Here is a 25,989-nt window from a genome sequence, read left to right on the forward strand (position 1 = left end):
TAACAGTCCAGGAGGGAATATTTCGGAGTATCTTCTTCATGTACTATGTCCGTTCGCATAAAAAATGCTCTTGTCCGTAAAATTCGCAACTAGTTTAAGCAGCGACTTGCAGCAGTTGTTCACCAAAAAATTAATACAAAGTTGGCGTACAGAAAATGAAATACTATGTTTACTGTTTATTAACTTTCATTCCGTGTGTCTGCACATTTGAAAATCTAGTTAAATAGATAATCGTGCAGATAACAAGTAAAACGCGAAAGTGTCGAGTTCTTGTTTAGGCATTGCCATTTTGCAGTGCTTCTGACTCGTAAGCCTCTTGCTCAGCCTGCTCGTCGTCGAACTCGACCTCGTCGTCAGCGGTGGCTTCCTGAATAGAGTAAATGTGAATGGATTATGTGAGGAAAGTCAAAAGTAAGCTGCAGATTGTGTCGCACCTGATACTGCTGATATTCGGATATCAGATCGTTCATGTTGCTCTCCGCCTCGGTGAACTCCATTTCATCCATGCCCTCGCCAGTGTACCAATGCAGGAAGGCTTTGCGGCGGAACATGGCCGTAAATTGTTCGGAGATGCGCTTGAATATCTCCTGAATGGCTGTGGTGTTGCCAATGAATGTGGCCGCCATCTTGAGGCCGCGTGGCGGAATGTCACAAACGGCCACCTTCACATTGTTGGGTATCCATTCGACAAAGTAGCTGCTATTCTTACTCTGCACGTTGAGCATTTGTGTGTCCACCTCCTTCATAGACATGGGTCCTGTTAATTATTAAGAGTGCAGTGTAAAAATACTTGAACTTTGCTGGCAACGGCATTTTCCGCATTTTCACTTTCTTTTACATCAAAAGCGTAGCTGGCTTTGAAGCGTCAACTGAATCCCCAAATCCCTGAATATGAAATACTAAACGTCTTCTAAGCCCTGCCAGCTCACTTGGCCACCTGGCCACCTATTCCTGTGCCGATGCCTGCCTTTAGGTGGGCGGGCTGCGGATGGACACCAACAGAAAGAGTCCCATGAGGCAACTAAAAAAGCTGTTTAAATTCTTGTTGGTTTGCTTTTTTTTTTTTTTGTTCACTGGCTGCCGCTCATTTTTGTGATTAATTATTTTGCAAGCGCGGACTAACGGACGCGGGAACGCGGGGATGCGAGGCCTGCGACAGGCGCTGGCGCTGGCGCTGCAGCCTTAAGTCACGTTCAGGATGATTAGTTAAGGCCCAAAAGCCGTGTCAAGCGGCGGTCGCGGGATTGGGACTGGGACTGGGACCGGGACCGGGACCGAAACTCGCAATTCCCAAATGGATCTTGAAAGTAAATTTCTAATTACGCGCGTTTTGCGAGTCATCAGTCAAAGGCGAAATGCGTGCGGGCAGGGGCGCGCGGGGGCGTTCGAGCGTTCGGCTGGCTAGGCACACAAGGAATAACAAATGAAATATTATGCGGCATACTTTTGGGCGCCACAGCGCAGCAGTTTATTAATTTAAAAATTAGCGCGAAAAAATGTGACCCCCCCCCCATACCACGCCTTCAATGGTTGGCCATGGTAAAAGATGGTGGATGGTAGAGACGCGGCCTGGACGCAAACAAATTTTCGCTACGTGCGCGCTGACGGATTGCAGCCTTTTTAGCCGCCAGTCGACGTGCATTAATCATTTCTAGTGGCGCCCATAAGTAGGCTTTGCGTTTGCTAATAAAATTGTCGCTGTCGCAAAGGCGCGCTACGTGCCTGCCCCTGAACCTCCGGCCCATCGGGCGGACAGGTGCGCCAACTGCTGGCCATGACAAAGCGACAAAGTTGGTCCTAAGCCGCGTTAGCTGCGCAGCGGACACCTAAGCCTAAGCCCACACAGACAGACAGGCAGACAGACAGACAGTTGGCCAAATGGTCATATCCGCGTTTTGTGTGGTGTATTGTTGTTAAAACACTATTTTTCTTGCCCGCCACGCTGGAATGTGGGCGCGGCTACCTTTCACGTGAGCTTCGCTTCGAGCAAAAGGTCAGAGAGCACGTGGCGTCCTGTCGTGTCATGTCAACGCCACTTAAGAGTGAAGTGAAACCCAAACAGCGGCCATTTATCAGGAAAAAAGGTCTCAACACTCACCACGGAAGATGCAGGCTACGGTTAGGTAGCGGCCATGCCTGGGATCGCAGGCGGTCATCATGTTCTTGGCATCGAACATTTGTTGGGTCAGCTCGGCGACGGTGAGCGCGCGATATTGCTGCGAACCCTTGGCGGTAAGCGGCGCAAAGCCCGGCATGAAGAAGTGCAGCCGGGGGAAGGGCACCATATTCACAGCCAGTTTGCGCAGGTCAGCATTGAGCTGGCCAGGAAAACGCAAGCAGGTGGTCACGCCAGACATTGTGATCTAGGATGTGAAAGAGATTCTATATAAGGGATTGTGCGAATAGATGGCTTTGTTTGCGGGCGTTATTCCTGAAATTAGGTAGCGAGTTGTTGTTGTATCCTTTGCCATTTACTTACAGACACCAAATGATTGAGATCCTGGTAGGTGGGTGAGCCAAGGCGCAAAGTTTGATAGCAAATGTCGTACAAGGCCTCATTGTCAATGCAGAACGTCTCGTCTGTGTTCACGCACAGCTCATGCACCGACAGTGTCGCATTGTATGGCTCAACGACCACCTCGGACACCTGGACGACAACAACAACGATGTGGACGTGGACGTGGACGTGGTCGTGGAGGTGAATGTTGTGGAAACAGGGTATGGAGTGTACACACAAGAGCGAAACACACACACATTAGTTGGTTTGTTGATTAAAATTCACTTACGGAAACCAGATGATTCAAATCGCCATATGTGGGCGACGAGAGCTTCAGCGTGCGGAAGCAGATATCATAAAGCGCCTCGTTGTCAATGCAGAACGTCTCATCCGTGTTCTCCACCAGCTGGTGTATGGAGAGCGTTGCATTGTACGGCTCCACAACGGTATCGGATACCTATGGGCGGGAGCGAGCAGCGGCGCAGGCGATGGCGATGGCATGCAAGAAAAATAAAAGCAAATACATATATATTAATTGGCAGAGTTAATGGAACACAAGTCGATAGATACGATCTGATGAATATACATGTTTAGAGACTAGCAACAGAAATAGTAGCGACATTTAGATAATTTCGCATTGATTGCCCCTCACACTAGACGAAGCCTTCTCCATTTGCACTTTGTCAAGATTTCGTGGAAACCAGCTGGCTTCATCTGTTTCCATTTCATCACTAATCACATTGCATATGAATTTAATTATATTAAATGCAATTAGAATGTATTTAAAGCCTTATCTATTGCAGCTTATGCCCATTTCCGATTTTATCTAACCGTATATACATTATCTTAACATGTTTCAAACTTTACGTTCAAATGCAGAAAATAGAAACCTGCTTTTGATTTTGAAAATGTATTTCGAGTTTGCATTGTTTTGCAGTGCGTCAAGCAAAGTACATGAAAGTTGCATTTGCACTATGCTCCATAACAAAGTATATGGAAATGGAGAGGGGAAAAGGGGCTGCCCCGTCGATGCCCACCTGCTGCTGTTTGCAAAGTGTTGGGGCCCGAACGGGCATATGGTCGAACATTTGTTGCATAAATGCAATTGCATATTGCACACAACACTTGATGTCCGTGTGCGTGTGTGTGTGTGTGTGTGTGTGTGCGTTTGTTGTGTTTGCTTGCAGCAGCTGAAAATTATGTGTAATACTTTGGTTAGGCTTCTATTTGCCTTGGCAAGATGCATTGCACTACCTGTGTCCAACAACACGGATAAGCAAAATTCAGTTGCTATTTGGAAAGCAAAATGTTTGCACATAAATCCTTGCAATTATTTAATGGTGCAGTCCTGGGGCGATAACGAACGGTCACCTGGAACAGGTACTACATGAATCTAATTATATTGAGTTATGCCCGGGCATAACTTACACATATTTGTTACTGCAGTTGTATTTGCCAACTGCTCAGGCTAAATATTTGCCATGCACAAATCCAAAAGGATTTGCCACATGGCTGTAATGCTGCGCAGGATCAATGTGCCCAATTAAATGCTTTTACAAATATGCCAATTTATTAATCTGATTAAACCTGAAAGCATTTATAACAACTGGCAAAGCGCATAAAAAATGGACGAGCATTAAAATGTGCGAGTAATCGCATAAATTTGAAATGCGTATTAAGTGACAGGCGTGTGTCATGTCCTGGCCGCAACAAAATGCCCGCCAATGCCAAAACATTGCGGTAATTCGCCAGACCAAGCGCATAAATAACATGTCCAACATAGATGGGGCCGGGCAATTGGCCAAAAAAGGGTTTAGCTGACCCAACGACAAGTGCGGAGCGTGGACTCGCATTCTCACATAGTTTTGTTCATTGTTGCTCAAGCGTGACGATAATAAATTAAACAGCAACAAAACGTAAGTTTCATTCGATCTGCATATGGACTATGTGAGTGTTAAACTGAAAATCTCGGGAGCAGGAGTAACATAGAGAGAGAGAGAGAGAGTGGGAGAGAGTGGGAGACTGAGATATATATGGGCATGTCGAATGCTAATTTCACGCATCAATAAACATTTTCTGCTCGCCTTTTAAATTGTGTGCCAAGCCAAACCATCTGAGGCATATTTACACTTGTAATGCTGTAGTGCTAGGCATGTATTTTATTTTAAGTATCATTGTATTTTACTATTATACTTCTGTATACCCTGTAAACAGTATACGAGGCAGTTTATCTGTTGAGAGGAGCACAGTAAAACTGTGGTCAAGAAATTTTGATAAACAAAAAAGTTATACTTCTTGACAGATCGTTCCAATGGCAGCTGCAGACGATATGGTGATCCGATCCGTCTGGTTCTGATATATGTACTGCCTACAAAGGCCATATGCCAAATTTCCAGACGCTAGCTTTAAAACTGAGAGACTAATTCGCAAGAAACAGACGAACATGGCTAGTCGACTGTTGATGCTGATCAAAAATATATATATTTTATGGGGTCGAATATCTGTCCTTCGTATCAAAATTATAATACTCAACTTGACTTCAATAAGAAAGAAGACTCGATTGAACGTCGCATAAGTTACCCCCAAAAGTTATGTTTGCGGGGTATCAAATGAATAACATGAATACACAAACATTTGCCTAGTTTTCATTTCTTTTTCATTATTATTGTGGCTATTCGTTTGTGGTTAGTCCAAAGATTCGGCAGTTTGAGCAGCCTTAAGGTTTCACATTCTGTTGAAAGTCGAAATTAATGTTCTTTCAAAAGCTTTTAACTTCATTTTGACTATAAATTAAATAGTAAACCTGACCTACTAATTTAATGCAGTTTAAAATAAATAATCATTTTGATATAAAACAAAAAAGGGAACATATTAAATACGCTGCTCGCTATTCGCTTGTGGATATTGCGCACCGCCTGTTATTGACAATCAATTTGCCACTAAATTAATTTAATTAAATGTCGAAATGTAATTAAATGCTCACGATGATTATAATGCAAATGAAGGCGTCTCACGTGCTGCCGGGGCAGGGCGTGCGTGTAAAATATGCAACTAGGTTAATTAAGCAATAATTGAAGCGTGTCAGAATGCAGAATGCAGCCATTGTGGAGGCGACCCGCCGCACAGTTGTGGCTGCTACAGAGAACCTCTCTTCCTTATACACTGGCCAACCAAAATTGCACTGTCAATTAGCCGCAGGTTGTTGGCGGCTCAAAATGCAGCGGCAAATTAATTAGAATTATTTGTACCGTACCGCTTACAATAGATGACATCAATGAATATTGTCGTAAATTCAAAACAAAAACTGGAATTGATAAAGATTTTTGTTGGTTGACACTGAATTTGGGATGTTCCCATTTAAACCTCTGTTACAGGAATACCTCTAATAAGTCTAATTGGGGAAAAACATCTGATAAGTTTGACATTAAATAATAGTATAATCGATCGATCATTGAAGTAAACAAAAAGTCAAACAAGGGAAACAAATTATATTACAAAAAAGCTTTGCATTTGCAAAGAACAATAATGAGTATTTATATGCTAAAATTTGCAAAACACCTGACATGCATTAAATGCAATAATAACTAATGTAATGAAAGCCTCTGAAAGGCTATGCCAACATTCGTGGCATAATAATTTGTGGCACGCACAAAAACGGCTTTGGTGCAGGACATATTTGTTGCCATGGTGCGGCCCATTTCGGTTATTAGACAAAAACGCGTGCGGCTGTAAAGCGTTTTATGGTCGCACGGCGGCTTACAAACGGCGCTAAACTAATTTGTTGGCTAAGCTGATTTGCCTAAGCGGATTGCCCTGGCCAAAATCATGAGAGCAGTGCGAATGTGCGTGCGTGCGTGTGATCTGCAGCTGTGCAAAGGTGTGTACTTACCTTGGGTGAGGGCACCACCGAAAAGGAGTTCATGATGCGATCCGGATACTCCTCGCGTATTTTCGAAATGAGGAGAGTGCCGAGACCAGAGCCAGTGCCGCCGCCCAGTGAATGGGCCAGCTGGAAGCCCTGCAGACAGTCACAGCCTTCGGATTCTCTGCGCATCACTTCTAGCACCGAATCGATCAGCTCGGCGCCTTCTGTGTAGTGGCCCTTGGCCCAGTTGTTGCCTGTTGGAGAGCAGAAAGGTGAGGTCAGTTGCTGGATATATGTGCAAGTAGATATACAATAACATAATTAACTAAGCAGCACACACTTCCCTCCTGCACATGCACACCTGCACACGCACAGGGAAAAACACACACTCATAACCACGACAATAATATCAACATGTTGTGATGAGTGACATGTACGAAATTAATTTTCATCGTCATCCGCAGGCTATTTTATAATTGCAATTATCATCAACAATCCGGACAGCCGCATCTCCAGCACAGGCAGCAACAGCTACAGCGACAATTGCCGCAAGAACAACAACAAGTACAGTAGTAAAAATCAGTATGTAGCGATTGTCTAACGATGGTCAAGCCGCTTTTGTAGTTGCCCATCAATAGACTAGTCCACTGCTGGCTTATCAGGATTGCTTATAGGAACTAGAACCCGGCCGCAATTTCATCAACGTCATCTTGTTTGAACTTATCAAAGCAATGACAACAGCACATAATGTGCTCTTGCTGCTGCCGCTGCTGGATGTTGTTGTTGCTGCAGCTGGAACAACTATTGCCAGGTATATGCTCGATGATGAGGGCCACCAAAATGACAAGCTGAACAAACTGCCGATCAGCCGTGGGGCGCATTTTGCGAGGAAAAACAAAAGCATACGCACGCACAGGTCGAGCGGATCTGCAGATGCAGACCGGTAGTTGTCCATGTGTATGTGTGTGTGTGTGTGTGCAACATGCCACGACATGGCAGCATTAATGAGCAGCTGAAATGCATTAGCTAAACGCTGTCCGATGTACTTCGATGGGAGGGACAATGATTAACAGTGGAACTGCCGTAAGGCAAACACAAGGACATGGCTGTAGTGCTCGCCTTTGTGCCTCAATAAAATACAACATTCAACAAGCACTTGCAACTAATTCACTTGTAGCACTTACCCGCTCCTGACTGGCCGAACACAAAGTTATCGGGCCTGAAGAGTTGACCCATGGGCGATTGACGCACCGAGTCCATGGTGCCCGGCTCCAGATCGATGAGCACAGCGCGCGGCACATACTTGCCGCTGCTTGCCTCAGTGTAGTAGACATCTATGCGCTCGTACTGCAGATGCGATTCGCCGTGATAGTAGCCATTGGGATCGATGCCATGCTCCGCTGAGATTATTTCCCAGAACTATAAAGAATACAACAATTTGCACAAAATCTTAATAATATTCAACACAAAGATATACAATTTTTTTTGGGTTGGAAAACTTTTAGTTCTTTTCATTCGAGATTTATTCAAGCGGCGGTCATAATTTTATTTTAATATATTCGGTAACTCTGCCATTTTTCTGATTTCAATTGAAGAATTTCAATAAAATTCCATATAATACAAATGAATGTAAATAATCTAGATGTCGTATGCCCGACATTTTATAATATTGCCCATTTCTATGCAATGAGATATGACGAGTTGGCTCGCAGTTTTTTTTTTATAGTGTATTGCGCGGCGCTTAAATATTATTTTTCAATCAATATATCGTATCGTATCGCATGTGTCAGCGATGTGCCCGCCCGTGTGTGTGTGTGTGTGTGTGTGTGTGTGTGTGTGTATGTGCTTGGGCTGCATTGCTTTGGCAATCAGTGCATATAAATATGAGTGTCCTTTTTACATGCCGCTTGCTTTTATGGCCAATACCAATGGCAGCGCCAACGCCAATGTCATCGTCATCGTTCTGGTACCTATCTGGTTGCGATTTATGCGCGTGCATATGTTCCAAGCGCCCCGCCCGCCTTGCTATATGCCACCACCTATGTACGGGGGAGCGGGAGCACTTTATATGCCGTGAGCAATTTCTGTTGCATACTTTTATGGGCGCGCATTTTTTGCTGGCAGAGAGTGAGCTTCGTGTTATTTTTCGTTGTGTAACGAGGGGGAATAATTGAATCCTTTTAGGTGTTTTCATATATTTATTTATTTTTGCCGCTTCCTATGGGTCGAGTGCTTCAGCGATTTTGCTGTTTTACCTCTGCACTCCCCCTTGACCCCGCTTCCCTGCAGCCCAACATTCCGTCCGCTTTTATATCGTATTTGCTTGCACGTATATTTTTCTTGCGTGTGGCTCGACTTTTTATTTTTTTTGTATACCCTGAATCCTTTTGAGCCTGGGTAAGATGGGTATAATGGTTGATTTTGTGAAAACGTATGCAACAGGCAGAACCTTGGTCAGTCTCAAGAGGCGGGTGGATCTAACCACATGCGTCTCGGTAGCTATTCTTCTTATATATGATGTTATGACCTTAAGGTATGCGGCAGTGGCAGTTATCGGATGATAGAAGTGCGAATTCAAATCCAGCAGAGGGATAATAGTTTTTACCTTTACTCCATAAGTAGGTAAAATAAGTAATTTTGTTGGCAACAATCTCGTAGCGCGAGCTGCTTCTCGTCTTGTTAAAAGAAGGCTTTGGGTATTTTCTAGTCGAGCAGTTCCGACTAGATAATTCTTGATATTTTTTTTGGTTTTGGTTTTAATGCCCAATACGCTTCACAAAACATTTCACGTTTGTTGCGCATATGAATTTCAAATTTTTAAAAATGTTTCAATCGTTTCGTTCGCTTTTGTTGGCCAGGTGTGTGTGCGTGTGTGTGTGTGTGTGCGCGCGTGTGTATGTGTATACGGGCCGGCGGCTGGTAAAAACTGAAGTGGATGCCAAAATGCTAATTGTGAGAAAATCGCAATGTGCGCTGCCCCCCACTCACATTGATCGGAATGATTTTTAATGGACTTAAGCGCCAAGGGTCGTGAATTAATTTCTTTTTTCTCGGCATTTCATATATTAATGTCCGAGATTGGATTCATGAAGGGCATGCCACAAGTTTTAATTTATGCTTTTTGCCCGAAAAGACAGCAAACTTTTACAACGGGCAAACGTCAATTCTTGAGTGTATTAATTATGGATTTAACAACTACCCAAACAAAAGAAATATTAACAATGTATGTAGCCAAGGGCGTCTTTAAATACCCTTTGATGTGCACATACGTATTTCATATTCACAGCCACAAGACATTTTGCACATTTTCAACATTTAAATATGTTGCTGCGCGTATGAGAAGCCGCAAGAGCTGACGCTTCGTATCATTACTTGATTGTCGTGTCTCTTTTGTGTTATGGCCATAGCAGGACCTTTCTAAGTGCCTGTCATGCTCATAAATATCTGTAAATTATTCATAAGGCTCGACGTTTTTAGACGACGATGCATTACACCTGACATCGAACACTCTAACGCATATATTTATTTTTATGTCTCTACCTCGCTCACATTCACGCATGAACTGTCAAATACCGTGGTCTCTATATAAATACTTACTGTATTAAAATTCGTATAATGGATACTTCTATTAGGGCAGACAATACGCCTGGGCGTGCACTTTCGCTCAAACTAATATAAATCAAGCTATATACATTGCTTCTTTATGCACCTAACACTCCTTTTGAGTGGACAGACATTTCCGACGGTCTTTGCCCGTCAATGTGAGTTTTCACTGTATTGATGAAGTTACACTAGAGTAAGCTATTGTCTTGGTAGACTTATAATATTTATTAAACGTATTAGAACTTTCCTCCCTTATTCTATTTGGATTACAAAAACCAATTCAATTTGAAATGTATTTATACACAATTTATCATCGTTTATTATCCCGCTTCCCCCTTGTTCAAAAGCGTGTGTTTTAAGCTAATTTCTTAATTTAGAGTAAAATACTTGAATCGTGCAAGTCTAGCTCGTATATCTCTCGATAATATTAAACAGTTTCAGAACAAAACGGTTCACGGGCAAGGCCGGGCAATACCCGCTAGAATATGTATGGGCATAGGTATAAGAAGGGGATTTGCACCGAGCCGTTTAAAATAATTATTTAAAAAAAAATTATTTAGCCAACATAATTTTACATTCGAAGACAAACATAATAATAATTAGTTAAATCTAATGTGAGGAGTATGCAGAATATGCCTTATACATGTATGTAGATATAAGTGGGCGACTTAAGCTCTTCTTTATATGGCAAGGCTGATAGACGCAGACGAATATATATAAGTATGATATATATATATGATATGTTTAAGTATACTTAAGCGTAACTATGCTGCTTTCTTCTGCCCTCTCCCTCTCTTCTATTTGCACAAATTTATTATAACCTTTTAAGACTGTATAAGAATACTGGCTATAGTCGAATGTAAAAGTTTGAGCACTTTTGCCTAAAATTGGATAACCATTGATTGCATGCTCAAATAAATGGTTTGGCCTGGCGCGTATGTCACAGGTTGTTATTTTTGTTGTTATGTTAATCCTGGCGCAGCATAAATGTTTGCATTACTGCTGTTCGTTGGCAAAGTTTCATTTCTCCATTGGCTTTTAGGCACGCAACAATGATAACAAGTTGCATGACCAAAAGACGAGCGCAGGAAGTTAAGTATACAAAAAAAAAAAAAAAAAAACGAGAAGTAAAAAAGTTGAGACTTGAGTTTACCCTTGCATAAAGTTGGACCTCATATGGGGAGTGAGTGTGGTTGGGGCCGCGTGGGCAAACTGTTGTAGCTCAGTTTGCCGTTGCCTTTGCCTTTGCATATATAACAAACTGGAAATATGACACTCAATTGTACGCATCGGTAGACACTTTTGGCCTGACAATAACTTTGATTTGCATACGCTTTAGCTTGTATTTGTTTGCTTGCTTGTTGGCATTTGGTTGAGTGGGCGTGTGTGTGTATATTTGTGTGTGTGTTTGTGGGTGTGTGTATGTGTTTGCTTCGAGCCGCCCGCATGGGAGACAACTAGTTGACTGACTTTGTTCTGGTCCTGCTGTTGCCCCGGCACTTGTTGCCTGTGGGGAAATTTAAATATGTTTTCGTATATTTTACGAAGCCAATTGCAGATAAGCGTTTTTCTTTTTGACTACTTTTGAGCTGTTTGTTTGCTCTTGGCATTGAGTGCTGAGCTGCTCGCAAAGGGGTGCTACGCTATGCATACCCTGTTATAGGGTATATTCACTTCAACATGCACTGTGTAACTCACTGAAAAGTTAAATGCGCATATGTAATGTGTATATTATATCAACTATTGATTCCCTACGTGTAGCTGCCAAGTAAAAATGAATATTTAAATAGCGCCCTTCTATGCGATTTTCATTGAATATTATATAATATAATTGTATTTATTTTCGCACTTTATCTATATTACTTTCTTACGTGTGTTGAGTATATATACGTATAAAATACAAAAGTTGATCAGACCAATTAGGACTTCATGTAAGGGTATCTGCCCTATCAACACACTCGACTATTGTTTCTGCTGTGCTCCTTTATAAGTAGCTTATTATAAATGTATATTGTGAAAACTTTTGCTCTGCTGTTGCAAATGACGGTCGAAAAATGTTGCAGAGCTGTCCAACTGTCCGTTGAACGTCTGTTGATATCGACTCATGCTTCTGACATGCCTGTCTCAGCTGTTTAAGGTGGGTCTGATAAAGTAGCCTCAAACACTCTTTTTAAGTGAAAACAAAATGAAAAAAGACAAAAAAAAAAAAAAACAATTACGCTGCCTTCATTTGCGTTAAACTTTTGCTAGCTGCGGTCAAATTGCTTAATTACAAAATTGCGCACAAGTTAAAAAACTAGAGAACTTTCGAAATTAGGGGGGAAAAAGTAGAGTGATCAAATTAAAAGTAAACAAAAGGCAACGTGCGTTGACCAAAGCGGCGCCATTTTGCCAGCCATTTTGTGGCGCCGTCTTTTTTAATGGGACCACATAGCCAAGCTCGTAAAAGAAATTCAAAATTAAAATTCTCAAAGCGTTCAAACAAAAAACCGAAATGCGGCGCGGCGAGCAGCCAAGCAAAAGTCAAGTGGCAAAACTCACCAAAGTCGTGGAGCAGCAAAAAAAAACGAGCATAAATTAATTGCGGCCAGCAAAGAAATGTGCGCTGCAGTTTGTGCTTTGTTCCTAAGACAAAAGGACATTTTGGGTTTTCGTTAGCAGAGAATGCAAAGGATGCGCGCCACGCAAAGCAACGGAAGTGCATGTCGCAACGGATGTGACTGAGAGCGCCAAGGGATACACCAGGGATTGCCCCCGGGTCTGGCGTTCGAGTCATCCAAATTGCTGCAACTGCGTTTGAATATTGAATTTGACGTTTTTGCTCGCGGCACACGCAACGCATAAATAAACAATTGCAGCTCAAATAAATCATAGCCTGATAGTTCAAGAGCAGACATAAATATTTATTCTAATCGAGCTTATCTTGAGCTATGATGCGCTTTTTAATTTGCAAAGTTTAATATATATATTAAACTATTTAAATTGGGTTATTTTTTTTACAATTTGAGCATTTAATTTAAATATTTAATTTTAGTATTTTGGGATGTATGTTGAATAGTGTAATTAAATTTACCTGCACGCTTTACTTCATGTAATTTTCGTGTATAAATTTATTAAAATTCAATTAAAATAAATAATTGAATAAATATGTGGCATATGTACAATTATAGGAGACGACAAATAAAAAACCCTATTTCTAATTAAAATTCCATTGCGTGACATAACAATTCCATTGCGTCTATAACAAAAGCTTTAAGCATTAACCTGTTAAAATAATATAATAATATTGATGAGAGAAAATAGAATTTATAGAAATATTAAGACTTTTGACACAAATTTACTGACAACATTTGAAATATAGATATGGGTTAACTTTAGACGAATATTGAAAGCTTTATAAATGAGAATTATTCTACTCGCATTGCGTAGCTATATCCACGAAAGTGAGTTAACTTAAAATAGATTTAAAAAAGGAAGGACTTTCTTATTAATTGGTATAACGCCTTTTTTGAGAAATATATTCAGTTTGTATTTAAAATTGGCACAAGTCACAAGTCAAAAGTAAAAGTAAGGCACATTGAATTGATTTTCAATTGAATTTTTGCGATATTGGCATTAAACTAATTAAAAATAATAAACAGGATTGAAGCACTTTTGGTAAACATTTGCCAATTTACAAATGCGCAGAAAAGCCGCGCGATTTGTGTGCGAGAGCGTTTAAAATGCAAAGCGCGCGATGTGAACTAAGTCAATTTATTTTAATTTGAGCGGCCAGCAACGAAATTATATTTCAATGTATGCTAAATGTCATGTGTGTGCATGTGTGTGTGTGCGAGTGTGTTGAGTGTGTGTGAGTGTGTGACATCCATTAGCGTAATGAGCTTTGCTCCCGGGCACAGCGCAGCTCAGTCATAAGCCGCAATAAAATAAAAATGGCCCTCTACACACTCAAAGCTTAACGGCCGCCCATCGATAGATGACATTTTGCAGCCATTGGCCATAAACCATTTTGATGCGACACACGAAAAAAAAGTAAATAAAAAGAAACAACAAAAATGAAGCGAAGAGCAAAGACAAACCCTTTTAAAAGCAAGATAGCGACCGGGCCATCTGCAACCGGGCAACAGCGGGAGGGGGGCAACTGCTCAAAAATGCAATTTATACGCGCGTCGCCGCAAATAAAGAATTGTACCCCAAACTATGCTAACGGCCAAATGGGCGCGTGTCACGCCCATATGTATAAGTATATTTTGTAATAATACTAAAAGGATCACGACGAATGCTGGCCTTCATCTGTTTGTGCCTGTGCTGGGCTATGGGCCACGGGCCACGGGCCACGTTTAGTGCAATAAAATGCCATAGCATACTTTTTAGGGCAGCGCTCGATCTCCTACGGTATAATTATACACTATTCGCAGGCCATGAATTGGCAATGCCGTTGCAATTTGTGTATGTCCGTGTAATTGCTACAGACACATAAACGCGCTCAATTTGCTCGGACGTGTGAATTGGGAAGCAGCCTCGCTTTATCAGAAAAATGCAATTTTTACCAATCGCCTATCCCGTAAATTACCCTTTATACTATAGGCACTGTGTGTGTTTTTGTGTGTGTGTGTGTCTGCTGCATTTGCAATTACATTTCTCATCAAGTGCATCAATTTAAATGTGGCCACTAATTGTCATTATCAGCACGTTATGTTTGCATTTTTTTTTTTATTTTTGTTGCTGTTGGGATGTTTGATTGGGTTTCTGTATTCGGTGCCGTGTTTATGTTATTGTTTTTTGTTGTTCAACCGAAACGCATTTAAAATGCGCAATGTTTTTTCATGCAGCTGACATTCAGTATTTCAAATTATTCGAACGAATGCAAATGTCCATAATTTAATAAAAATTCGTATCGTAATGAGATGATGCAAAAGGTTTTTTGTAAATTATTTTTAAATTAAATAGGCTTCATACAAATGTTTTCTTTTTAAATGACCGGATGCGATATTAAAGATCCGCTTATTGCTTAAGACTCATACAGTTTGAGAGCGAGTAAGAGAGTGATAGAGAGAGAGGGAGAGAAAGAAAGACATTTATCCAAGTACTTTGCTTTGAGGAAAATTTTGAAGCTCTTTGCTCAAAATGCCTTGAGAAGCAGAAATTTGCTCCACATTAAAGCACATTTTTAATCCATTCTTGCTATAGAGCTATACGATTTTGTAAGCTGTTGTAAATCGGATTTAGGTCACATGTATGAGTATTTAAAATATCTATGTAGGTATATAAGCACTCAGAAAACTTAAATCTTAACTTAAACCTGATGCGTTGGCTTTTCCCATTGGATTCATATTTTGTGCGCAGTCATATTTTATATGATTGTGAATAACTTAACTAACTGGATAACTTATTTTAGATATACAAATATCATAAATGTTGTATGCACGTGTGTAATTGCTTCGGTTAAGTCACAAAATGACTGCTGCCTGTATCTAAACATATGTTAAGTATTAAAGCAATTTATTTTGCGCTTATTTCGCTTGTAATGGCCAAAATGTACTTTTTTGAATCGGTTTTTGTGCCAGGCCAACACACACACACACTCACATATATACGCACACATGTGTGCAGGTATACGCGGTTGACAAACAATTTCAATTGAGATTTCAATAATTGTCGATTTAGATATGTAAATATTTATGGTTTATTTGGTCGGTCGGCCTGCTATTGATTTAACTAATGTGCAGGGGGCGTGTGTGTGTGTGTGTGTGAGCATCTGGCAACGGGGAAACGTGTGGCTGCCTCATTCGAACTGCTGTAGCCAGACCGAGGTAAATAATAATAATGCGGACAACCAGCCCATTTGCATGAACCTCTTTAAACAACATTGATTTGCGCCCGGGTGCATAAACCTGTCGATTACTTCTATGAACCTGTTGTCATTTGAAGGGGCTTGAGTTTTTGCTGGAGATCCATGAGGGAATGAAGTGTTGGAGCGTGTCTGAGTTGTGTTGGTTTATGACCTCTGGTTGCTGTCTGCTTCCTAGTCAACAATAATATTTGCTAATGGCCAAAGTCTTCGACCATTTGCCGCTATCATTTTGCATATGGCGATATGTTTTTGGGCCACCTTCTCTCTCTCACGCTCTCGCCCTGTATGCACAGAAATGACACGACTTGCACTTTATCATTTGCTATATAAATATATACACATATGTATATGTGCTTATTTAGATGGCCTGTCCTGTGGCGCCTCGAGGCGAAGAGAGTAATAATAATAATATTTATGTGGCAAGCGATATGAAGTTCATACATTGAAGTACGTTTTGGCAATAGCTAAATAAATAAACAGTGTCAGGGCGGGAAGTCTGCTCACACCAGCCACACACACACACACGCACACAGTAACAGGAGGCGCATGTGTTGTTAAACGTCAAATGATAGCTCCAACCACTTCAAATGGAGCCGGCGCTTATGAGTAACAGCCGCGCACTTTAAACTTAAGTGTCCTATCGAGATAGAACCGGTTGATTTAAGTAAAATTTTGTTTTAGACCTTTTATATGAAACCTAAAACTTTAAAGATGTAAAAATACTGCGAAAAGTGTCAAACACGTCTGAGTTTGAAGAAAACTCTTTTAAAATGAGTTTGAGGCTGATTGCATGGTAATCAAAATAGTTTCATACAATTGTTTGACGTGCAGCTGCATCACATAAAGAAACTCCAATAAAAATTTCAGCATTTTAGCTGTTACGGCTTAAAGCATTCCAACTTAGGTGATTTCCCTCTCTATCTATATGCTTAAAATGTCAGCATTCAAGGATATATGCACATATAGTATATATTATAGTTTTAATTTTTTAGTCACTTGTATAATAAATATTGAAAACACTTATCGCAAAATACAGCATTTAAAAACATCAGCATATATTTACACATTTACATTTATACATTTCTTTTAATGCTCACGCAGATATTTACAATTTTTTTGTCTAATGCCATTGTCATGATATCAGCGCGGTTTTGTATATGCCATGTAAATAAGCATGTTGTTGTGGCATGTGAAGAGTTTTTCTCCACATAGATGTCATTTTCAATTTTTTGTTTTTGGTTTTTTTTTTTGGTTCGATTGCCTATGAAGCGAGAGAGTAAATAACTGCTGTCTATTGACGCAAATATGGTTGAACAATTTGTGTTATTTACTTGGAAAAGTTATTTTTCAGCAATTTAATGACTGAAAATGTCATTAAATCAACGGCAAGTGCCACAGATAAAGAACTGGATATCAAATAGCATTCATATTATTTAAGGGCAACTTCTCAATGGCATTCGCTGCATTTGCTGATAGCATTTTGTTATATTGTTTGCAATATGGCAATACCAATTTTTATCCACATACACATTCAAATTAATATTTTATGCTTGTGGATACTGGATATAGTTTGTACGGCTATTTGTTGTCTTTCTTACACCCTGTACAGATATAATGTGTTAAGCGGGTTAACCAAGTTGTCTAGCAAAATACTCTTCGAGTCTAAGACGTTGACTTACTTATCTAGACAGGGATTGTCAAGGCCTTCCGATTGAAAAACATATAAGATTTAATAGTATAAATACCAATATCGATTAATTAGTTTAATAAAATGCTAGTCTATATATTTTTTAGGCCATATTTTAGACCCGATTGCAGGGTATCTCATGTTTAAAACTTTTTACGTGCTTTTATTGCATTCGATTATCGCTGCGCTGAAATATGGCCAAATAGTAAAATAAAATATGTATACGAAAAATCCAATTAATGCTGTTTGCTGTACAGATCCGCATCGGATGGGTAAATGCCAAAACTGAAAAGCTTTCATGTAAATATGCGCAGATAGGATATTTTATTTTTGGTTTTAGTTTATGATTTACGCTAACTCTATATATTTGCATATATATTTAGTGCTCTTTATAAGTTGTAAATTTAATTTTGATGAAACACAATAACAATTGCAATTCCAATCCGATAAAATGGTATAATTGCATTCTTCAGATGCGCGCGTTTAATATGATTGTAGAAATGTATGTAATACGCCCTCCGATCCCATAAAGTATATATATATGTATAAGAATACCGAAATTCTATTTAGCCAATCTAGTGCTTCTCACTTCTCTATTCTTTGACAAGTGACTCTCTCTTCCTCCTGCTGCTCTCTATGTATCTGTCACACTCTGTAATGTAACAGAGCGTGTTTCTGTTAATGCTTATGTTAAATGTGTGAATGGCACTGAGGGACTGCGTGAGGGACTTTGAAATCCTTGCATTTAAGTCACCCAGTTGCACATTGTTTATAAAACTCTAGCTGTGCACATTCACATTATATTGTGGCTGATCAATTATTGCGCTTGACTATTTGGTTATTTGTGGTTTGGTTGGCGGTTTTTGTATTTCTTTGGCCCGAACGTGCGCTAAACTGCTATAAATTATAAAACTTATGTTAATTTTTCTATGATATTTTGGGCCACACATTCGCATATGCTTGCCCACCTGTACACACGCGCACACAGTGTACACATACATAAATGATAAATATTTTGACCGCATTTGGGTTTTAAATGGGGTTTGGCGTGTTCTCTATGCCATTTTATGCATAGTTTGCCAATGTTCAAATTCCATTTGGCCATTTGGCTGTACAATTTGTCAACCCATTTATATAAAATAAAACAAAGCCAATAACAAATCTTGATTATATCTCATTTTTGTTTTGTTTTTGTGCATTTCGCATGATTTGTTTTTGTTAATTATGTGTCGCTATGCAATAAATTTGCCCGGCTACTATCGCTTGTGGTTAATATCTGTCGGCATTATCTGGCCGCTGCGCACCGGGCCCAGAGTTATTTTCTGTTGCCTGCTTATCGGCGCCCTGCCGTGCAAGGCCGAAATATGTTATTGGCAATGCAATTGCATGCATAATTTACACCCGTGCAGCTTCTGGCTGCATCCACAATTATGCAGCGCGAATTAAACCTGAAAGCTTTAAATGCATTTGGAGTTTTATACAGTTTGTTTTTTGGTATTTTTTCTTTGTTTCATTCCATTCAGCTCTTTTATTGTTTTATTTATTTCGTAAATACCAGATTACAAAAGCGCAGCATTATTTCAGGTGTCGTCTGCCGCTCTGCGCAATGTCCACCCAAGTGGCGAGTGGCAAAGCGGCAAGTGGAATGGCAAAGCGCCATAATTACAATTTGTGGTGTACAATTTCAATAATATAAAATTACCAAAGTAATTGAAAATTCACAACAAAAAACACAACAAAATAATATATATAAAAAAAAGAGAAACGAAACGATGTTTTAAAAAAAAACCAAAGAACAACAATAACAATGTGGCTGGCCGGTGTATTGCAATGATAATGAAACATATGCCAGGCTCCGGTTCGGCTGGAATGTTGGGCGGCTCTTGAAAGCATGCAACAGCCGCATGCATTAAGGGGCAACATGAGATATTAATGAGCAAAAGAGTGCAATGCTTTTTAAAAGTGTTAAATAAATAACAAAATGTTCCCGCCCATTTGTCGACGTCTGCCACACCATCTGGCCGGGCCTGGGACTGGTCAGGTGCTTCCAGCGGCTTACCTTTGGCCACAACTGTTGCACTTGGCTGAGTGGCTGGCAGCCTGTTCGATGCTTTGCAACAACAACGAAAACAAAAAAAAAAAAAAAAACAAATACAAGAACAGCTGTCTGCCGTTTTCTGGCATACCTGTTCTCTAATGTGTTTCTAATATCTATGCGCCTTTTGCACGGCAATTTGCAATTTAGAAATTTGCATGGGCTCAGCGATGCACAAAGAAATGCATAAATATGTAATTTTTATAGAATGCGCAAAATGTTTATAAAAATTTACGTTTGTTTATTCATAATCAGTTTGTGCAACGAAGCGCTATTTCCCCCATTTGTTGCCGCGGGCTGCGCGTTCGCCCTTCTTCTTCCTCCGCATTGCATAGCGTTAGGCGCAAGGGCGTGCTTGTGTTGGTGTGCGAGTGTGTGTGTATGTGAGTGCGAGTATAAATTTCATTTGGTATGCATAAACGCATTTTTATGTAAATTGAAAAATATTTTTCAAAAACATATATCCACTGTGTACATTTTGTTACTTTTTATTATGTTTTATTCAACTTATTATTTTTTTAAACGAGGGCTGCTTGAATACTTGCTTTGTTTCACTAAACAAACCTTGCATATATATACATATATAGTCGAATAAGTCTAGTAAATAACACAGCAGCTTTTTATGTTTAGAGTAACTCACATACTACACTCTGATAAAGTTTCAGTTGCGTTAAGTTAAGAGTTTTGCTTACATTTTTGTTACCTTTTATTTTAGAAGGAAATTGAAGAAATTTTTCTGGTTTGTTTTGTAATTTTTAAAGCTTCATAAATATACATTAAGGATTGCAATATACGCGTGGCTTCTAGTTTAAAGATTTGTGTAAATATAGGTCCACACACATGTTTTTTTTTTAAACAATTGCTAGTACATGTATTTGTATTAGAAAACTAGATACCACTCAGGTGGTTTTCTTTTGACCAGTTATTACTTTCATTACAATCCCGACTATATTACCCAAAGCTTCTTCTTGCTGATTTTAAAGTAGTTTAAGCACGCTTCGGTCTGCTTCGTGTTGATTTTCTACGTGGTCCTTTCAAGCATGTTTGAGTGCCTGTTGATTTGCTTGCCCGGATATTTCAAGCCATGCATGCATTTCATCAGGTTATCCACTTGCGCCATCCTATAACTATAATGTGCCACAACTAAGTTATGAAACGCTTGTTGTTATTTCCACCATCAAACAAACACGGACAGATAAAATTCATGGCAAGTACCATATCGAAATTGCATTTGCATATTGCCAGGCGCATTAGCAACGAGTACCTCTCGGGCTGGCAAGCCAGCTAGAAACATGAGCCACATGCCACACAGCATGTGGCAGCCCCGTCCATGTCCATGCCGCACACAGCGCCCACTTTATGCATGTAACAACGTGTAACCATAAAGAAATTATAGCTGCGATAGTTGCCAACGTTATCGATAATTCAATTTTGTGCATTATTTTGGCGCTGCGATGATGCCCTGCCATTATAAGCTAAATAAATGTATCCTAAGGCGGGCACACACACACACACACACACATGCACCCACCTCACACACACGAGTTTCAGGCATTTGCATGCAGTGCAAGCCACGTTGGATCCTTTGGCTTTCGTTGGCTTTGCAAACTCTTTAATTTTATTGTCTGTTGCTTGCGTTTTGGCATTTAGCTTTGTTGTTGCCTGAAATACGACATCGCTGCACTTGTCTATAAATTTCCTTCTCACTTTTTCACTTTTTCACGTTTTTCCATATCCATTTCTTTGGCTTTTTGCCTGCTCGCTGTTGTCGTTTCTTTACTGTTTTCTAGTTTAGAGAGAGGGGGTGTGCTTGAATTAAGGGCGAAGACGGGGCACGCCGTAAATAGATTTTCCCTGTTATTGTTCACAAAATGATTTAGGGAAAATTAGGTTTATGTAAATAATGAAAAAGAGCTCGCTGCAGGCCTCTATAAAATATCCTGGCATGCATGACCCGTCTGCCTCATAACCAAATATACATCCTTGCTCGCATGTGTGATCAATTTTGAGCGTCTCTACAACAGCCAGCAAAGACTTAAGGCCATATTGCAAAATTAAAGCACAAAAGCGCCGAAAATAATATTCTTTTCGTTGGGGGCTGATTCCAGAGCTGAGAAAGTTAAATGTAATAAAAAGAAGCTAATGCAATTGTAAAATGCGCACGGAGAAAGCTTTAACAATTCTTGAAACCCTTGGCCCTGAATGAGAGAGAAGCTTTAATAAGGTTTTATTTAGGTTGGTTACAAGCAAAAAATAAAGAAAAGAGAAAATATATGTGCCGTGGGCTCGAAACTGCCTTAGGTAGCTCATCGTGCGGCAAAGCTGTTTGTTGAGATTTGCTTCAAAACCAGGTAGAAAGTAATGTAAAAAAAAATATATACATAAACCTTCAGTTAGCAGCCGCGATTTTAATGAAAAGGTGATAAACACTTTGTTGAAGTTGCCGAGATAAAGTAAACACGGCAGTTGCTCACATTTAGCATACACATTAGCCTCAAACTTAACAACTTAGCAACGGCAAACAGATTAACAGAGAATGGAATAAGCTTTAATAAGAAATGGAAATGAAGCTTAAATTGAAAAGCTAAGTTTCTTCCAGAGATAGTCTAGGAATATGGAGTTTCTTAAATTTTTTTGATTTCAGCTAAACTATGTTAAATAAGGTTAGTTTGACGTTTTTGTCAGGGTCCATTAATTCTGAATCTAAATAAGTTTAGCTGATAAGCTTGCCATTTAAATAAGAGTGTCAACACACACACACATACTACAGTATTTATATGGATACTTTTATAGATACTCAATTAGCTACATGAAACAAAAATTATGATGAAAAAAATGCATAATTTTGTTAGCCCATTTGCGAGCCCCTATGTTATCGCTTTTATTGATTTATGAATTTGAAAGCTAATGACAAATTTATTATAATTGTACAATAAAAACATGGCTATGAAAGCCCCATAATTTTTTTAAAATTTTTTTCATTATCTGTACAGCAATTGATTTTTAACATAAAAGCATATGTAAACATATATTATATAATATACAGTATGTATATATATATATTTGTATATATGCACAATTTTCTGCTGCTGGACACAAATTTGTCTATTTTGTGAGCTTATTTTTGCGCCACGCACGCAGTTTTGCATATTTATTATTTATTTATTTTAGCGCACAAACAATAACTCACACGGACAGCCAATTAATCAGAAATTGACATTCAATTAAATTACAAAATATTATAACGCAGTGAGAATGAACCAAATTTAAATTTATTTGTAAATAATGCCAGCAGCGAAATTTTGCTCAATATTATTATAGGCAAATTTAATGAAACAACAGTTTTTTATATTGCCGAATTGTCAGATTGTATAAATTATGTATTTATTTAAATAAACTTTAAATTGTGCTGGCGTTGGCAAAGCCGAAATGGGCACATGCAAAAACCCGATGGGATAGGCCATGGCTTTGTCATCGCAAAGTGCGGCCTAATTAGCTTGGTAGCATGCGGACAAAATCAAAAAAAAAAAAAAAAGAAAAAGGCTTAGAAAATATGTTTACATAAAATTGAAGTGGAAAAGCGTGTAAAGAGCCGGCAAAAAGCAGAAACGAAACGAAATATGCAGATGGGCTAATGTGTGGAGAAAACTGTGCTGGGAAACGAAGAAACACACAGCAAGACAAGACACAACAAACAACAACAAGAAAAAAGAAAACTGTGTCAAACGTCAACGACTTCATTGATGTTGTTGCTGCTGTTGTTGTTGTTGTTGTTGTTGTTGTTGCGGCTGTTTCTGGATTTTCATGATGGGGTAAATTGTGCGAGCGAACATTAATGCGCTAAATTAGCTTAGAATGGGCACCGAGTTGCGCTTTGGGGCTGCGCCTCGAACAGTTGGTTCGAGTTTTGTTTTCGGGTATGCCTTTAATTGGCAGCCAGCATGCGGGGTTAAGTGAAAAAGTGGCCAGCTTCTGTCAGCCAGCGTGTGTCACACAGCAGGCCAAACAAGCGAATAGCCTTTGCCATATGCAATGCCTATTTTTGGCTATGCCAGCGATACGAACTGTCAACCATTTATGACTCGTAGCTATCTATGTGTGTTCCAAGTTTCTGTAAACAAGCATACTGATTACACGCATACAAGCTCGTGCATAGGTATTGGTAAGTAGTTAGTTAGCTGCGGGGCCAAGTGTTGGCTAACTAATGGCAAAATGCTGATAAGAACTTGTAGCCAAGCAGGGCGATACATCAAAGACTATGGGTGTATGGGTGTATGTCGTGCGGCGAGGGAAGCTATCAAACTTATAGATACAATAGCTACAAGATACACAATTCTGTTTGTGCCGCATTAATTATGCATGTATGTACATACATACGTACGGCAGTGTGTGCTTCTCCTTACAGCTCCCAATTATCTGGCATTTTCTAAGGCAAATCGTTTGTGTTCATACGAAACAGCAGGTAAATTTAGTCATGTGTAGAGGGCACTCGAAAGAAAGCTTACCCTAGCATTAATTACCCAAACCGTGTGAGCCGTGAAACAGTATATGTATGAACAGCACAGCCCCAACGAAACCTTCACGAAAGTTTCGAAATACATTCAAACGCTGTATCCATTACTCAGACCAGAAAGTTCAAGATCAACAACAGCTTTACATGTGTTTTAGGTGCTTCTTCTAGAAGTGTCAATATGTCTCTGGTTGGAACGAATCGCCGGCCAAAAACAAACACAATAACCAATTTTAAACGACTGTCATAACATTTTGTCGCAGTGCACAACTGGGCTTATGTTACGTTTCGGGAAATGATCTATGGGGGGGGGAGGGAGTGCAATGCTTCAAAACACATTCAGCTGGCCGCCTGCCTGCTGATATCATTAGCATGATAAGATAAATCAGCGCGAATTAAAACTTCTAGAACGGTCGGCTGAGTCAGTTTATGTATGTGTTGCCGCTTTGCAGTTCTATAGTTTCTCGAACTGAGAGAGCAGCCGCCTGTTGTCTGCCCCAACCCCGGCAAAACAATCTGCAGCAGAGCAGCAAAACAATAAATGAGAGCACGCACAGAGAGCGACCAATTAAAAGAGAGAGAGAGAGAGAGAGAGAGCGAGAGCGAGAGGAAGCGGCGGCAGAGCGAAAGAGATTGAGCGTGGAAAGCGCAGAGCGCTTTTATTTCGTTCTGTTTTATAATTTAAGATGTGAGGTTAGGAATACAGTGAAAAAATCTAAATAATTGATCAAAAGGGGCGTCCAAACTGGCACACTAATGGAATATTGATTATACGCACCTTTGAACCAATTTGATTGCCGCATTGGCCGACCTGCAAGTGCACAATTTCCCTCATTTTGTTAGGTGCTCTGAGACTTTGGTAAAGGTCAAGTAGATGTTTATTAGGTTGCTTCTCTCGTTAACCGACAACTTATCAACACGAATCGATAGATATGTATGTATGCACAGACAGCTAACACACACAAACTAACGCGCACGCACAAACACAATCGCAGACAAAAAAGCGAGGGAAACGGGGTTTTTACAATTCGAATCGCTTTGGTTACGGTTTACACTATGAGCGATCGTCGCGCTCGCGTCAAGATTCCAACGTGCACTAAAAACGGCCACAGCTACAAATACTGAGCGAACCCCGAGAGTGGGTTTGCTGGGCGTTGAACAATGGTCAAGGGGAGGGGGTTGGCGCAACAGGGCAGCGGGCTGCGTCAGCAATAGTTGCGCCTTGGCATTCCACGCGTTGGAGAGGCAATGGCAAAGAGAGAGAGAGAGAGGCGATTCATAAAATTGTAGCGGCAGCTGATAAAACGCTCAGCCAGACGACAGAAAGTGTGCTGACAAGCTGCAAAACTAACAGCAGCAACAAGCACAATCACAAAAACAACACCAATAATGAATTAAGTATGTATGCATGTATGTGTGTACATATGTACATAAAAACTGCCTGGAATCGTAGCGCGCTGCCGGCAGGTTTGTGGCATTTTCATTGCTCTTGTGGTTTCGTTGTTACTTGTTTTCGTCTTCTGCTTTTCTCCTTTCAATGCAGCAGCGTAGCGCGCTCTTTCTCTCTGCCACTCTCACACGCTCTCAATGCATGACTGCGCACTGGAAGACTACGCATTGAGAAAGGGATTTCAAGAAATGATACTCTTTGGAACGATTGGCAAGAATTCACGCTAGAGAGCGATAATGCATAAGAGCACAGCGAAAAGTGAGCAGAGAGCTGTAAATGCGAAAGAGAATGTGTAGTCTAGCCTTTGGGCGCATTGAGCGTGAGGAGTTCGGAATCAGATCACACAATGTTCTCTTGGCGAACTAAAAGTATCAAGGCATGAATAAGCAAGGTTGCTTGTTGTAAACATGACAGAGGATTCGGAATGG

At 40.1% G+C, this 25,989-nt stretch overlaps 1 protein-coding gene across 1 annotated transcript; it reads right to left on the reverse strand.

Moving 5' to 3' along the window:
• Window positions 1-147: 147 nt before the first annotated feature.
• On the reverse strand, window positions 148-25,212 carry betaTub97EF (beta-Tubulin at 97EF). The gene is made up of 7 exons (XM_002054475.4): window positions 24,890-25,212; window positions 7,547-7,781; window positions 6,387-6,616; window positions 2,787-2,954; window positions 2,099-2,363; window positions 435-757; window positions 148-367 (listed from the first exon to the last, which is right to left on the reverse strand). The coding sequence occupies exons 1-7, from the start codon at window positions 24,944-24,946 to the stop codon at window positions 275-277; spliced, it is 1,371 nt and encodes a 456-aa protein (XP_002054511.2). The 5' UTR covers window positions 24,947-25,212; the 3' UTR covers window positions 148-274.
• Window positions 25,213-25,989: the final 777 nt, after the last annotated feature.

Source organism: Drosophila virilis, chromosome 2 (genome assembly GCF_030788295.1).
Source record: "Drosophila virilis strain 15010-1051.87 chromosome 2, Dvir_AGI_RSII-ME, whole genome shotgun sequence".
Taxonomy (NCBI): Eukaryota; Metazoa; Arthropoda; class Insecta; order Diptera; family Drosophilidae; genus Drosophila; species Drosophila virilis.